The sequence below is a fragment of the Thermobia domestica genome, chromosome 15, assembly GCF_964235325.1.
Source record: "Thermobia domestica chromosome 15, izTheDome1.hap1.1, whole genome shotgun sequence".
NCBI lineage: Eukaryota > Metazoa > Arthropoda > Insecta > Zygentoma > Lepismatidae > Thermobia > Thermobia domestica.
The window spans coordinates 73,900,621-73,917,112 of NC_137468.1; the positions used below are offsets into that span (position 1 = coordinate 73,900,621).

The 16,492-nt window shown below is 37.4% G+C and overlaps 1 protein-coding gene across 1 annotated transcript in view; it reads left to right on the forward strand.

Moving 5' to 3' along the window:
* Window positions 1-16,492, forward strand: part of LOC145671082 (neuronal acetylcholine receptor subunit alpha-10-like) — a 1,484,349-nt gene that overhangs the window by 1,355,984 nt on the left and 111,873 nt on the right. Inside the window, exon 5 of the mRNA XM_081739825.1 lies at window positions 9,018-9,127. Within this exon, the coding sequence (XP_081595951.1) occupies window positions 9,018-9,127 (110 nt within the window). The remainder of the gene's footprint in view (window positions 1-9,017; window positions 9,128-16,492) is intronic.

Consider the following 16,492-nt stretch of genomic DNA (forward strand, 5'->3'; position numbering starts at 1 on the left):
CGAAAAATGAGGAGCAGAAACAGTTTCTTTTGCGGATAGTAAAGGTCTACAGGTAATCTTTTCTTGGATGTGTCAAAAGTGACTATGTAGCAAATAAGATTGAAAACTTACCATAAAGCTACTACACAAATAAGGGATATTTCAATTTCTTCCAAGTTATAATTTTTCTCTTTCTTCATAATGGCCTATGAATCATTTTGATGAAAACTTCAGTTCATAGCAAAACAAAGATTTAAAAAAAAGAAAAGAAAAAGAAAAAATCTTCTAAAATTCTCACAAATCTGTTGCCTCTAACTACAATAGGAAGCATTTAGTTTTTCACGTGTAATAACTCGTACATGATTACAGGTAACTTGAAAATAATACCAGATTTGTGCTTCTGGTAAAACGCTACCTCAAAACGATATGTCACATGACCCACTTCCTACCTAAAACTTTTTACCTAAATTCAAGATGGCGGATTTTAAGATGGCCGCCATGATAATGCCATACAGAATTAGATTGGTCAGTTTTTCTAGTTCCATTATGCAAGATATCTTCCCATTTCCTTAAGCCGTTTCTAAATTACAAAAGTTTCTTCCAGATTTTCCCTATATACTATGTATTGTAATCGGATTCTAAACTTTAGGTCTCTTGAGGCACCATTTAAAATTATTCAATGGATCTAATTTTTCTCATGGCTTAATTTAGTCCCATATGGAACCATTTTAGGGGGCTCGTCCAAGGAAATTCCTAAATTTATTTTTCCCCATATAAATAGGGACCACCCTAATATATATATATATATATATATATATATATATATATATATATATATATATATATATATATATATATATATATATTGTATTAATTTATCGTTTTCCATCAATGGGAATTACTATCTTATTGGAAAACTATTAAATCTGATGTTGAAATTTCTTTGAGTATATAAATTTCTCTTTAGTGAGTATATTACAGGATATATTTTTGCAATAGGTTTCGCAATCGCAAGTACGGCCTATTAGATATTTCTGCTATTATCAGTGTTTATTTTATGTTATTTTGTTCTGTAGATCATATTACATGTATGTATGTCTATTAAGTATTTCTAATTAGAAATTATAAGTGGAACGATGCTTTGAATTGGAAAATTTGATGAAATCTATGTCAAGGTACCGATTAAGCATGAAGACACTATGTTGTTATTCGTCACCGGTCACCCCTCAAAAAATGGTTGGAATCGTCTGTACACATACATGAAATAAAAAAGGCGTTCTGGTTGAGAATATACTCATATCAGCTACAGTAGTCAAAATGGACAGACGACGTGAACTTAGTGCGGCGAAAAGAGGGATGGTTATTGGAGCCCCAAGGTTTGGATATTCGACCCGTGAGATTTCCAGCAAACTTCGAATAGCTCAGACGATAGTGAGTGGTGATGTTATCATGAAGTGTGAGCGAGAGGGGGTTGTGACATGCCGGCCCAGGTCAACTAAAGCGAAAATATTAACAGATTGTGACCGTCGATGCTTGAAACGTGTAGTGAAGTCGAACCGGAAAGGGTCATTAGGGATGGTGGCACCGGAGGGTCGATCGGTTTCCAATAGTGCTGCAAGTGATAGTACTGTTCGCCGGGAGATCGCCGCACTTGATTTTCATTTTCAAGCAACAGTTCACAAGCCGCATGTCACAACTCGCAATGCGATCCTTCGTTTACAGTGGTGCAAGAACGCCGCCATTGGACTCTCGAACAATGGAAATCCTTCCTATGGAGTGCAGAATCGCGGTGGCGATCGGGTGGATGTATGTAGGTGTTGCGTATGCCCGGAGAACGCTGTTTACAGGGTTATATCGTACCCACAGTGAAATTCGGCGGAGGTGGTCTCATGGTATGGTTCTGCTTTTTTGTGGTATGGTCTTGGTTCTCTTGTTCCAGTTTGGGGTACCAGAAATGCCGAAGCATAGCAAACAGTTCTAGGCAACTCTGCGTTACCGACATTATGGGTACAACTCGATATTGTTCCATACCTGTTTCAGCACGCCAATCCTCCATGTCATACGGCAGGCGTTATAAACACGTGGTTCGAAGACATGAGTGTGGACAAATTTAGTTAACCGGCCCAAAGTATATATTTCAACTCCATTGTACACCTTTGGTACAAGTTGGAGTGCCGCTTGAGAGCTAGACAATGCCACCCAAAAGCTCCACTAAGCTGTTTGTCGCTTTTCAAGATGAATGGTCCAAGATTCCCGTCGACACGTATCGCAAATCGGTGGAAGTCTTCCACGAAGGGTTGCGGATGCTATTGCGGCTAAAGGTGGCTGTACACGACACTGATATGGTACTGAGAGATTTGATTAATGTACTGCGTATGAGTGTCCGGTGACGTATGCCCACATATTGTATGTAGCTTTCTATTGTACACAAGATAATTATTAAAATTCCCAATATCATTCTTTCACTCTCATTAATTACTTCCTAGGTTAAACGTTTCTTGGGTCCTTGGTTTGATCTCAGCTTGTGTCAAGTGGGTTTTGTGGTGGACGAACTTCGTAAATGTTTCTTTTTCAGAGTTCTCCCGTTTCCTCTCATTTTCTTCATTCCACCACTCATCCTCATTTCATTCACTCTCATCCTCACCGTCTCCTTTAGCCTACGGATCAGAGCCATTGGATGTAAAATTAAAAGATTTCATTCCATAATAGTTACTTATTCGGGAATGAAAAATATTGACGATAGATTAATTATAAATTACTAAATTGGGTGAAATAGGAAGGGGTATCATAAATATTAAATCTATTTCAGTTTTGCGCATCTTTAACCTTATTTACACTTTTGATTTTTCGCTAGACACACCTCATGATTTTTTTTTCTTGAAGTTTCCTGATTTCGCGATTTATAGGTATGGCAACACTGAAAGAAATAAATACATTTTGGATGCGAGAGAGAGAGAGATTTTGACTGGTTTTGAGACAGAATGATCTAGTGGTCTATTTCTACGATTTGATCGCACGGTTCGCGGCCGTTCGGTCTATTTGATGGACTGGTTCCGCTAAACAAGGCAACCAGCCTATAATTGCACTGTCTTGAACATAAATCCTCGTGTATTGGTACACCGTCAAAATCTGTCTTTCAAACTTGATTCGTGACCCCTATTCTCTAAGGAAATGGGATACACCCACAGCACGGCAGAACCAAAGTCCATCCTATCAGTTACCTACTGATAGAGGCAGTCCTGCTAGCGATTCAGGTCCTTTCATGCTCTGCAGGCATGGTGCTCGAGCGTTTCTAGGCTAGCTCATCTCCCGCACATGCTCGCCGTTACCCAGATTCCTAAGATTAGCTCCCATATACTACCGAATCCCGCGGTATGACCACAACCCGGCAAAGTCCAACCCTGTTCTGAGAGCCCCAGGCATGCCTGAGGGGGCTTGATCATTCCCGGCCCGGCCTACCTCTACCGTTCGAATAGCCGCCATTTCTTGTAAAGGTACCTTGCACAGGTCGAGATATTCTCATATCTCATCCCGGATCCACTGGTACGTGTTAAGTTACAATTTGAGTTTGATGCCAGCCCATATCCCACAGAGTTCCTTAGGATCAGAAACCGTTATCCAGATACCTGGGATTGACACTTTTCCCCAGTCGCCAGCATTCCCCTTCCGGTAGGATCATCCAAGCAATAGGGACTTCCTCTAATTACGGTAGAGGTACACTGTACATTACCAGAGCCAATGACTGATGTAGACGATCTGCCGGAAAAGACATGTTCATTTTCAAGTATAACATACTCCCCTGGTAGACTCACTCAAGCAATACAGGACTACTTCTCGTTTGCTTGTTGAGGTACTACGAACACGTTGTGATACTTGGTATCTCCTCCCGAACCAATTCTTAAAAACTGCACCGAACTGAGCATAAAATTAAAATACAAAATTGTTTCATATTTTGATAATTTCTCTGTTTCATCCATAATAAATATTTAGGATTATCATACAAAACTACCGTAACACATAGTTTGACCTGTCTCAATCAGAAGAAAACAAAATCTGCGGGCCAATAAGCCTAGATAAGGCTGCTGATTTTCAGGTTTACGTTACACAGCTGATGTAATAATATATTTTTTTGCACCATCACCCAGGCTATTTCTAGTTACAGAACATTATTTGAACCAAAAGCATTAGATTATAAATGTCACAAAAGGAATAACAAATTATTTCTGATTAATCTGTGCAATAACTAGCTTTCTATCAATATTTACAACTATGAAACAACTTCATAGAGAAGAATCATGCATTTTGTTTATTTTAATTGTGTGTGTTTTAAAAACAACTGTAACAAAATGTTCTATAGAACCATGACGACTATTTTCTCTCTGGAAGAAGGAAAAACATACGATAAATAATACACGTTTTTTGAGTGGGATGAGGTGGGAGAAGTGTTGCGATAATATGTTTTTCCTTGTTTTGACGTTCTTTCGCCCTCGTTGCCATGATAGCACGAGAAACGTTTCTCTATTTTTTTTATCTCTTCTGTCTCTTAATTAATCAGCAACCCCTTTAATTAACCCTTCACTAGAGAAAAATAACGCTTTCCTCAAAACAACTGACTCCAGCAAACTCTTTCCGATAAATGATGTAAACTTTTTTTAGTGGGAGGAGTCATATTGGTGTTAGTCTGACAGATGAAACTCTCTCATGGAATTATACTAGAGGGGAATTCGTCAATCTATACTATTATACAGGATGTTCGGAAACAAGTCAAAAATCACTTTAGTACATTAACTCTCACACGAAAAAGATGGAAACAAATAGACCACGTGGATGCACAAATTTATCATTTCGTTACCGAAGGGTACACAAATTTATCATTTCGGTATCGGAGGGTGCACAAATTCATTTCGTTATCGGATAGTGCATAAGTTCATCATTTCAATATCAGGATGATAAGAGAAAGATACACGGTCATAGCTTGGAAACCATAATGTCGAATCAATGTCAGGTCAAAGAACAAAGTGCTTCTATTCAGCGTAGATTCCATTAATATACGTTAGTGGGTGTGGAACAGGAGCGGCGATAGAGTTAGCTTCAAAATATAGAAAGATATTCATGAGATATTTTATAAAAGAAAAAATTATAGATCAGGGAAGTGTTATGCATTCCATATCAACTAGTTACATGAATGGAATCTAGCTTTAAAAGAATACTATCTTTCGCCCAACCTTCATCCGACATTTCGTTCTGAAGTTCCAATCCTTGTTGTTCCGCAAATTTTTGGCGTTCTATAATTCCGAAATGACACGTTTGTGCAATTTTTAAAAATGTTTTCGTGAGATTTCATTTCCCAAAACGCTTTGAATTTGTTTCCCGAGCACGTTGTATAAAACAGTAAAAGTGACTCACTCATCAACGCATAGGCCATACTGCCTATTACTAGAAATGTGAAATTTGGACAAATTACTCCCTTTGCCACGAAAGTCGGGGATAAGAAAAAAATTGCTTGAAATATGTATCCTAAGATGGGTAAAATTTCCTTTCTTTCCCAGGAATAGAGTGTCTTGCAAATCTGTGAAATAAGGAGAGGAAACTCTGCATACAAACATTCCATTAAAAATAACTGAATATGGTTTAAGCATTCCCGATAATTATGTTCCTAAGAGGGGGAGGAATATTCTATAATATTCAACTGCCCCATCCTTCTTTTCCTAAATTGCCCAACGTGAAGATTTCTCTAAGTTGGAGATGTGAAATTCCATTTACCCTCAATTAAAAATTAGGTAATATATGTTTCATTTTTTGGAAAGTCCGTTTCCTAATTGTGGAAGAACAATTGCTATAATATTTATAGAGTCGACTATTTATTCCGAAAATGCCCAGTGTGAAGATCATGTAAGTTGGATATGTGAAATTTAGTACATGTGAGGATATGTTGAAAAGTTTCCGACTCTTCCCAGAAAGATATGAGGTAGAGAGAAGAAATTACACAGTTATACATCATGTTTCCCTTCTAACATTAATGTACCTTGTATAGTGATGTTGCAGTTTTTTCTAATTTTTGCAAATAACGTTCATTTGGTTGAGTCTGAAACCTGGTTTCTGAAGCACAGTAGACGTCAAAAAAGTCTATAAAATGATGTCCCTTAAGGCGTTTCTTTAAGTTTGGAAACAAATTATAATCAGAAGGGGCCAGAACGGGCATATAAGGGGGGATGGTGGACCAATTGGAATTTCAAAGAGTTAATTCTGCTAGCTACAACGTGGGACATGTGAACTGAGCAACTGCGCTGGAAAATGAGAATTCCTTTGGAGAAATTTTTGTGGCATTCTTTCTAATTCCTCTTGCAATTGGTGTATAGCTTAGCACATCCGTCTGCTCCTTGGAGATGCTAGGGTTTATAAGTAGGCTGTCCACCAAGAGAATACCATCTTATCCCAGAAAATTGAAACTATACTTTCTATTCTGATTTCTGCGAGATGAACTTCTCTCACCACGGAGACCCATAGTGGCCCCATTCCATTTACTGATCTTTGGCCTCAGGATATTATTGATGTGTCATGTTCCATCCTCGGTCACTAATCTGGCCAAAGAATTCAGAATGGTAGTCTCAAAATGTGCCAAATCTCCCTTGAATGCTTCAACTAATTCCTTCTGATCATTTTTCAGACATTTTGCAACCTACTTTGCAGACAACCTGCGATGATGTCCAGTTCAGTTAATAATGAATCCAACAAACTCTCATGACATTTTCAAAATCTTGGCAATTTTTCGTTTGTCCTCAATCATAAGCTTACGGACAGCATCACATATTGCCGTATCGTTTGAGCATAGAGAGAACCCACTATGGGGTTCATATTCAACGGTGAAACGAGCTTTCCATGTTTTGATGATGTTGTACGAGGGACATAACTCTCACAATGTTTGTGACATCTGCGAATGTCCCTTGCAGACTTTACCTGGAAAAACAAAAACTTTATTACAGTCCGCACAAGAAACCTATATTTTCATTATTACATACTAAGATACAAAGTTTTCATATGGAACTATACTCAAGGTTTTACGTCGATGTACTGTAAAAAATCGTTGTGTTATTTCAACGACATGCCTATGTGTTAAGACGATTCTGTTAAAAATATAACACAAACAAGTGGTTAGAACAACTCACTCTCTAGTTTGAGTTGTGTGTCAAATGCCGGTAGTTGAATTGACACACAGCCTGTGTCTTAAATTAACACAAGTGTAGAATCTTCTGTCTTGTTTTCTGCGTGATTGCCAATTATAAAGGCTTATGAACTGAAGCCACAGACAAACACAGTAGAAATAAATACTTAAACAAATCCAGGTATTCGCAAAATTTCAACATTCAAAAAGCGCGATGTGTTCTCAATTGTTTTACATAATGTTTCTGAAGAAATATATCAACAGCGAGAAACAACACGCACTAGAGCTCACCAGTCAACACCGGTGACTGGGTTTCAAAAATGGCGGAAAACAAACAGAAACACGATTAAAAGGCAAACACATTATAAAGATTTAGGTAAGAGTTTCCTATTATTCTTGAACAAGATGTTGGTGAAGGTTGTGTTGGTGAGTAGGACAAAAAAATCTTATGAACATTGTCTAAGTGAAGCGTTCATTAGTTTACTATTTTTATTTTAAAATTAGAATCTTCAATAATTGTAAGCATGCACACCACAAGCTTTTCCAACACAGAAAAATGATTACATCAACACCACACACGGAGTTATTTCAACACCGAAATAGATGTCGTAGTAACACAAAAGTGGAGTCGAACTAACATCAAAAACGGTGTTAATCTGGTGGTCTTACCTTGAAATTTTAGCACAGAGAGTGTTGAATTAACACCAAAGTGGTGTTACTTACATGGCTTTCACCTTGAATTATGACACAGATTGTGTGTGGAAATAATAAGAAAATGATGTTGAAATGACACAGGGATTGTATTATATTGATATGGTGTAATATAACACAAAACAATTAACACAGTACACACAATCTTCTTTCTTTTCTGCAACACCACCACAAGCAACACTCAACACTTTTCCCCATACTACCGACCCTGACATGGTGTCGAATCAACACAGATCCGAATTTAACACCGCTCAACACCGGTTATGTGTTAGAAGCGTAACACACGCCCTGTATTAAATGCCAACACTGCGGGGTCTGTGTTGAACTAACACCGCATAGTGGTAGTCACGCTGGAACCACTGCTCTGTGTTAAAATTAAGTAAAGTTAACACAACCATATTTTACTGTGTAGGTTGACGACAAGTTAGTAAACTATCTCCAACTGCACAGGCGGAAGCGTCAGTAGGACTGGCCTAACTAGGCGTGCACCCAGAAATTTTTCTTGGGAAGGGTCCAAAGTTTAGTAGGAATCCAATAATACTACTTCGTTTATGTATATGGAACGAATGTTATTCTACAACCGACTGCCACCTATATTCTCGTGAAAAGTCATAAAAATAGATTGATTTCATCATTAAGTACAAGATAGTCTACATCAATCATTTCTCTGCTAAACAAATATAGTTTTATTACGAAAGTGTACAAATCTATGCAAAGTTACGAAATTTTGAGAGGGTCCGAACCCAGCAGACTTCCGAGGTGGGTACCACCTGGCCCTGCCGCATTCTATCATTTTCTTCAACTTCTCCAAAATAATATGAGCAGGGTTACCACCCTAAGGAATTCGGTCCCGCGTTTAATAGAGGTTTGGAGTATGTATTAGGTAAATATTGAGCACGTTTGCACTCCGATTTTTAATCTAGAATAGAATCTGAAGGTTCGATTTTTCAGTATGTTATATTGTTATATACTAGAGTATCTTAAAGACTATGCATGGAGTAAATTACTTTCGAAAATAAAAGTAGCATTATAAATAACAATTAAAAACAGTTAATTGCTCTCTAACATATCCTCACAACATGAAATTAGAGTAAGCTAAGAGGAAGAGCTAGTCTCTTAAAGATATATGAAGTGTATATAATTTCTTTCTCCTTATTCTTTGCAGATATGGATGGACTATAACCTCCAGTGGAATATAAGTGAATTCGGAGGTCTTACTGTAATTAGAATTCCAGCTGAAAAGGTGTGGAAGCCAGATATTATACTGTATAACAAGTAAGTTCTTATTTTTACGTCCGTGTTGATACTTCTTTCTATTAAATAAGAACCAAAAGTCTAGATTGATTTTATCAAATATCAAATTTCTTTTCTTAAATTACCTTCTTGTTAATAACTCAAATGAAGTGCTATAGCTAGCCTTGGTTTGATTATCTATGGTCAATGACTCAATGATCTACGTTGTGTTATTACTGTACTGCCCTGACTGTAACCAGTTCCAATCCCAATAACGGTTTCTAATTGCGGGCAACGGGAGGAAGTCTCAATCCTAAATGAGGACTTAACACGTACCAAAATCCGAGTGAGGTGCGGGAGTACTTGATATGTTTGCTGTACCTCTGAGCAAGATTGAACGTCATGATGTAGGCACGGCCGAAACTCAAACTTCCTCTGGCTTTCAGAGGTTACTGTATCGGGTTGGAGTCTCCTGGGCTGTGCTCAATCCGTGAGATACTGTAGCTGGCGGGAAGTAAGCTTGCATAACAATTGGATACCAACACTGCAGATATCGGTAGACTCTTCTATCTAGGGAAGCTCTTTCTACCAGTAGATATAACTGGTAGACACTCAGGACTTCGGCCGGTCTCGAAATAGACGTATGTATGCATCACCCTACTTGTGATTTGGATTAAGTGCTACCGCCTGGAACAGGAGATCTGCTGGTGAGTTTTTGTAAATTTCTCTACAGATCGGTACAACCAATGATAAGATTGGGGCGTGGGCTTCGATCCTTCGGCAAATCAAGCGCATCCGGATCAACACAGTGCTAGGATCTCAGTGGTAACGGAAGTGGAAGAAGTGGGTAATGGTCAGTGACTTCGTTAGTGGGGTCTGAGTCTGATTAACTTTGGAGGTCGTAAGTTTGCTTTGAGGGAGCTTGAGAGGGTAACATTTGTTACTGCAATTCACATCTAAAATTCGTCCTATCTACATTTGATTCTTTTTGAAAATATATAGAACACCAGCAAATGCAACCTATATGTCACCTGGAATGAAAAATAAACTTGTATCGTGTTGTGGTGAGGCAGTAAAGGAAGTTATTATTGAAGGACTAATTTCAGCTGAGAAATTCAGCGCTAGCTGACGAAACCCGTCCTATTAACATCATTAAATAGTTTAGTGTAGTTGTAAGGTATGTTGAAGCTGATTTTTTTAAATTTGTAAAACGTAAAGAGTTAAATTCTTCTGTGGTAACTAACTAATCCGATGATCTGTAAAGCCGGGAGTTTCAGTACCGCATTCACAAAAGCTCTCCATTGTCTCCTGTTCTTAGCCAACACGATCCAATTTCTACTTTGCATTCCTATTTCTGCAAGGTCCATCTTAATATTGTACACTCATCTGCACCAAGGTCTCCTTATTAAAATTTTGAAAGCGTTTCCACTTTCTTTCATCCTAGTTATATGACCTGGCCACCTGAAGCGCCTAAACTTAATAGTCCTAACCAGTGGCGTAGCAATAAGATAGGCAGGGCGCAGGGTCTTTCGGTACATTAGGGGCGCCACAGGTTTTTAATAAAAAAGAAACAAATTATATAAATGGAGCCCCAAGTTTTAGCTGGCTTCATTTCCGAACATGGAGAGAATAAAAATTCCTGCTCACATGGCTCGCAGTTTATTACACGGAGAAAAATACATAATCCAGTCGGCATGTAAATGCTGTTTTTACCAGGTTACGCGCGTCACCACATTAAGTATTGTTGTTTCATCAGTAGTACGATCTACACCACCGTCCAGCGAAAATTTTGTATTGTGGGACCACCATTTCAAATCTAGAATTAACGCCATACCCATTCCGACGGTGGTAACTTAGTTATATAATGTTGTTACTACCTTCCTACGAGTGTCCCCTCTTGGTTTTTCCTAAATCTGTGACGCCCTACCTTACGAGAGTAATAATTTTTAACACGAAATCAATCATGTGAATAAAATTATCCAATCACAGCAAGTCTAGTTCGACGCCGAACTCCAGACTTGGCATGGTGTTCCCACCTGCTGTACTTTTATACATGAAATTACATTACTTAAGGAGCCCACCCGCGTAAATACGATGTATCCACACGGAAATCCTAGTCCTTTTTTTCTCAGTGTACATTTGTGTATCAAATTATTGGCATAACTGTAAATTCGTCGAGGTTATAGCATTGTATGATTAAGAAATTAATCCTGCTGTATTAATACGATATCAGTCCTATACTACATGTGCTGAGCTTACTAACTTTAAATAAAATTTCCTGCCCAACAGGCCTTCAACAATAATGGCAAATTCTATGATCTATAAGATCTAGATTAAAACGAGTTAAAAAATGTTACCATGATTATGATGCACAACTCAATTGCTATGTACTGCGACTACACAGAATCAAGCACTAGCACCAAGGATCGGACAACCTAGCGCCCAAGCGAGCACATCAAAATAAATTTTCGAACGTATTTTTTAATATCACTTTAATAAAATGTAAAATATGGGCTAGGACTATGTGGGGGGCGACAAAAAGACATTTTAGCCGGGTGAAAATTTTGCTTTCGTCCGTTCCTGATACTGACTAAGATGATGTAATGTTAAATGGATGAGGATGATACTGACCAAAAATCGAGCAAGTAGCATCACCATTCGTTATGTTCGGTTATCTTCTAAACTTAGTGATCATTTCACACAATTCGAAATTGTAGAAAGCTTCCTTGGATTTTATGATAAGGACAAACACTGTGCAGAAAATTATGAAGAATAAATACTAAAAGTCCTATTAGAAAATGAGATTGACATTAAGAAGTGCAGAGAGCAAGGCTACGATGGAGCACTAGTAATGGGTGGTCGTACTTCTGGCTTGCAAACGCGGATTCAAAAAAATGCCTCCGCAGCACATAATCTGAACCTTGTGTTATCGGATGCTGCAAAGGTTAACACAGAATCTGTTAATTTCTTTTCCACTCTACACTGAGAAAAATCCATTCTCCGGACAGCTGTATATTGTACAAATATACGGAATCATCTTGCTTACTACAGGAATAAGTACGAAACATACACGTATGCTACATAGGCATTACCCTTAAATGTTACATCATGCCGTTGTAGGATGTCTGATATCTTACAGTCTTCGTTATATTACATACATATGTATGTTATCTTCGTCAGCTATATGTTATACATATATGTCTATTTGTATGTGAGATCCTGTCCGCCTATATTGTTTCATACGGAAAGTACGTATAGATGGAACACTTATACAGAAAGCATTATAAAACATGCGTTTTCAGTTATACTTTTGCTGTACGTTAAGTCCAAAAACTACAGGATTTACAAATGAAACATAACGATTTTACGTACGCCAGATGCATTTTTTCTCAGTGTACAAAATATATACAATTTCTTTGATAGCATGGGAAACGCTGGAAGGTTGCAAAACTGTATTCCCAAAGATACATCTTCGGAAAATGAAACCACAGTGAAGGAATGTTCTCAAAACGCTAGGATTCAAGTCATTATGCCGTGCTCGCACTGAGAGTGCTATTGCCTATCCTCGACTCCGTAGTACGCTTCGAAGGAATGAGAGAACTTTGTGAAAGATTTTCGTTCTTATGCCCGTCAATGTTAAGAACTACTCCTGAGGAAGAAGTCGCCAAGCAGTCTTATGACTTTGCACTTCTGTATGCAGACGATGTATTCAATGGCTTTCCGCGAGAAGTGTTGACTTTCAGAGACACTTTTTAAGACAAACTTTCAAATCTTTCAACCCACGAAGAGATTCTTCATTTTATTAACGAATTTGACCTCAGCTCAGTATTTCCAAATCTGATGACTGCGCTTTGTTTACGTGTAACTCTTCCTCTTACAATTGCAAACTGCTGAGCGATCATTCTCTAAGTTAAAATTAATCAAGATATATCTCAGAAACAGTATGACCCAATAACACATTTGGGGTGTGGCCATGCTTAATATTGAGTGAAAAAGAGCTGATGAATTGGACATCTCTGGTCAGATAAAAGAATTTGCAGAAGCAAAAGTGAGAAAAAACACTTCTGATCTTGTATTCAATTTGTCGATTTAAAAAAACTGAAAATAGAAAAAAATGCTTATACGTTTACAAGGTTTATTACTTATATGTAAGATTGTAACATACTGTATACGACTTCGAGTATACGAGTGTATTCATTTGAAATACTTTTGGTAATATTGGTTGATACATTACTGTCTATTTACCTACCACTGAAAAAAGTCCGAATTTCACATGAATATATATATTGACCAGGGTACACTGTCCAGCTTACTTTCAAAAGAACATACCACAACGATATAAAAAAGAAAAAGGGTCAATACCCTCCTACTGATAATTTTCGGTTTATGGTCGTTTCTGCGCGCACGCATAAGTTACAGATCGTCATGCGTAGGGCCTATTCGATGGGTGAGGGGGCGCTATTAGGGGCGCCAAAGGCCATTGTTACGCCACTGGTCCTAACGATGTAAGGTAAATCGTATAAATTATGCAGTTCCTCGTTAAGAAGGTTCCGCCATTGACTATTTCCGCCCGTCTTGGATCCGAATAATTTTCTTACAATTTTACTTTCAAATATCTTCAACCTGCGTTCTTCTCTTCAAGTAAGCGACCATGTTTCACAACTGTACAGTACAACGGACATAATTATATCGTCTTATACAGAGTGTTTCAAAACAACACCGACAACGTTTCAGGGGTGATTCCTGACATCAAAATAAGACCAAAAGAATAGACCAACCTGGGTGCACAAATACTTCCTTTAGAAGTTATAAGCTGCCGAAAACATGAAGAGATGAAGTTTAAAGATCCATAGCTCCAATATTATGAAACCTATCGTAGTCGGGTCAAGGCTTCACTTAGGAACTAGTATGTGCAGTAGCCAATTATCCGTGTTTCAGAATCGTGCGGTATATCCGAAACAATTTTTATAGAGTTAGTTAAGTACCCTAAGTAAGTACATCAGTAAGTTCATCAGTTCTGAGTAAGTACATCATATTATATGCTAGTAGCTAAATTCCCTTTATAAAAATAGTTGCGTGAGTATCTTTGGATTCTGAAACACGTATTTTTAGGTAGTGTACATACTAGTTCCTAAGTGATGTCTTGACCCGTCTACAGTATGTCCCATAGTTTTGGAGCTATGGACCTTTAAACTTAATTTTTTCATGTTTTCGGCAGAATATAACTCCGAAAGGAAGAAGTTGTGCACCCAGGTTAGTATATAATTTTCGTCTTATCTTAGTGTCAGGAATCACCTCCCAAACGTTGTCGGTGTTGTTTCGAAACACCCTGTATATATTAAGCCTCAATTTTTTCGACAGGATTCGAGTTTTGAATTAAGGTTCTGGTCTTTCGTCATCTATGGCCATGTTAACTCGCCGCGTTTGAAGTTTGAAGTATGAAGGGACTAAGTTACGTGGGGCCAAGCGATGACAAAATAAATATTTTGGACTGAATAATAACACGAATTCCCTGCTTTCAGTCGACATTTAATTTCTTCGTGAATATGGTTTTGGTCTGCTAATGTTGATCCTAGATATTTGAAAGCATCCACTTTGCTGAAAGTATCGATATTTTAATGTATTCATGTCGAGACACTCGGTCGAGAAAACGTAAAAGCAGGTCAGCCATCCAGAATAAGGTTTCCCCTCATTCATACCAGGTGAACGCCAAAATAATATCTCACGTAATGGTCAAAGACCTTTTCCTTCCTTCCTCATTTCTTTCTTCCTCCAGAGTGTGATCGCTGAGAGATGTCATCCCTCATACATGGCGGATAAATGCCGAAAGCCTAGAAATCTAATCTTAATCCTTTAATGTATATTTATTTGTATTTATTGTATTTGTAATAATATTTGTATTTATTTTGTAATAACTTATTCATTTTGTAATAACGTATCTAAATTATTACAGATAAATATAAATATTATTTAAAAAGTAGTTAACCAGGAACACAGACAGCATGATAAGTCACCAATTACCGTTGAGTTGGTATTTTTCTAGTCGTTGCCTTAACCTAAATTTTTGGCTAATTCAAATTCTGGTCACACTGAAATTTCTATGGATGGCAACACTGAAAATTCTTCCGATTCGTATTTTCGGGTATAGAATAACATTATATATTATTGAGGTAAGTAACATTTCATTATCTGTTTTCATTTACGGAAAACTGGCAAAAGAAAAATTATTAGCTTTTGAAAAATATTTAGTAGTCTGCCCCTTTAAAAGAGCTTCAAATAGAGATCTTAAAGATGAAATATTTTCAACATGAACAAAAACGTTGATTCCCTTATGCACTGAACTGGTCATTTATGTAGGTTACCGCATTCCGTTTCAGCTATAACTTGTAATAGCTTATTATACAGGGTAAAAAGGTTTGACTCAGTTCCAGGACTGATGCTGCTACCTAAAGAATTGAAGTTGATTGGAGTAAACCATGCTCTGTGTAATGTTATTTTACTAGTTCCATGACAAAAAGTTTGATGAGAGAGGACATACTTCAGTATGAACTTTGTACAGGGACGTACGCAAGAATATATTTCGGGCGAGGTGCAAATTCAATATGACGATAAATTATATTAATATTTGTAAAATTGCCTGTAAAATTAGACTAAATTTACAGAAAAGTCGGGATTTCACGAGGGGACCGGAAAAAGGCCCACCCTTACCCCCACGTGTAGTGTACTTCTTCATCAATTTCTAGATTTACAATCATTTTCTCAATTTTCTTTTTAAAAATATAAATAACGATTTGCACTCGCCAGCAACTTAGTTTTAAAAAAATATAAATAACGATTTGCACTCGTCAGTAACTTAGTGAAATCTATTAATAAATTTGTCTCTCTCGCTGCTTTATTCTAAAACATTAGTGTAAACATCACTTACGTATTACGAATTTGTTAGCTTGTAAACATTATAACCAGTAAATACTGTACTATAACTTAACATGTACAGATCAATTGTTTCTGCCACTTAACCTGGAATTTGAAAGTTTCTCCTACGAGTGCTTAAAGAATGAAATAAACTTTTTAGTAAACAGTTATTGCAGTAATGCATTTGCATGTGAGCTGAATTTATATGTATAACAAATACCTCCTTTCGAAACTTGCATAAGAGTAAAGGATTGCATGATTAAGTACTGTATTCCGTTAATTTTGTGATTTCTATCTTAGTGGCCTCTCGCATCAATAAGTACAAACATCATCAAACAGAATGAAGTGTGATAGAATTCTGGGTATTTTTTTCTTCTGCTATCGAGAGAAAAAATTACCCAGAATTCTTGCGCGACGTGACGTCACGTGGAAGAGAGCACGAAACAAATACATTGTAGGGAATACAGTAAGCGGTGTCGATGCGTGAAATTTTTA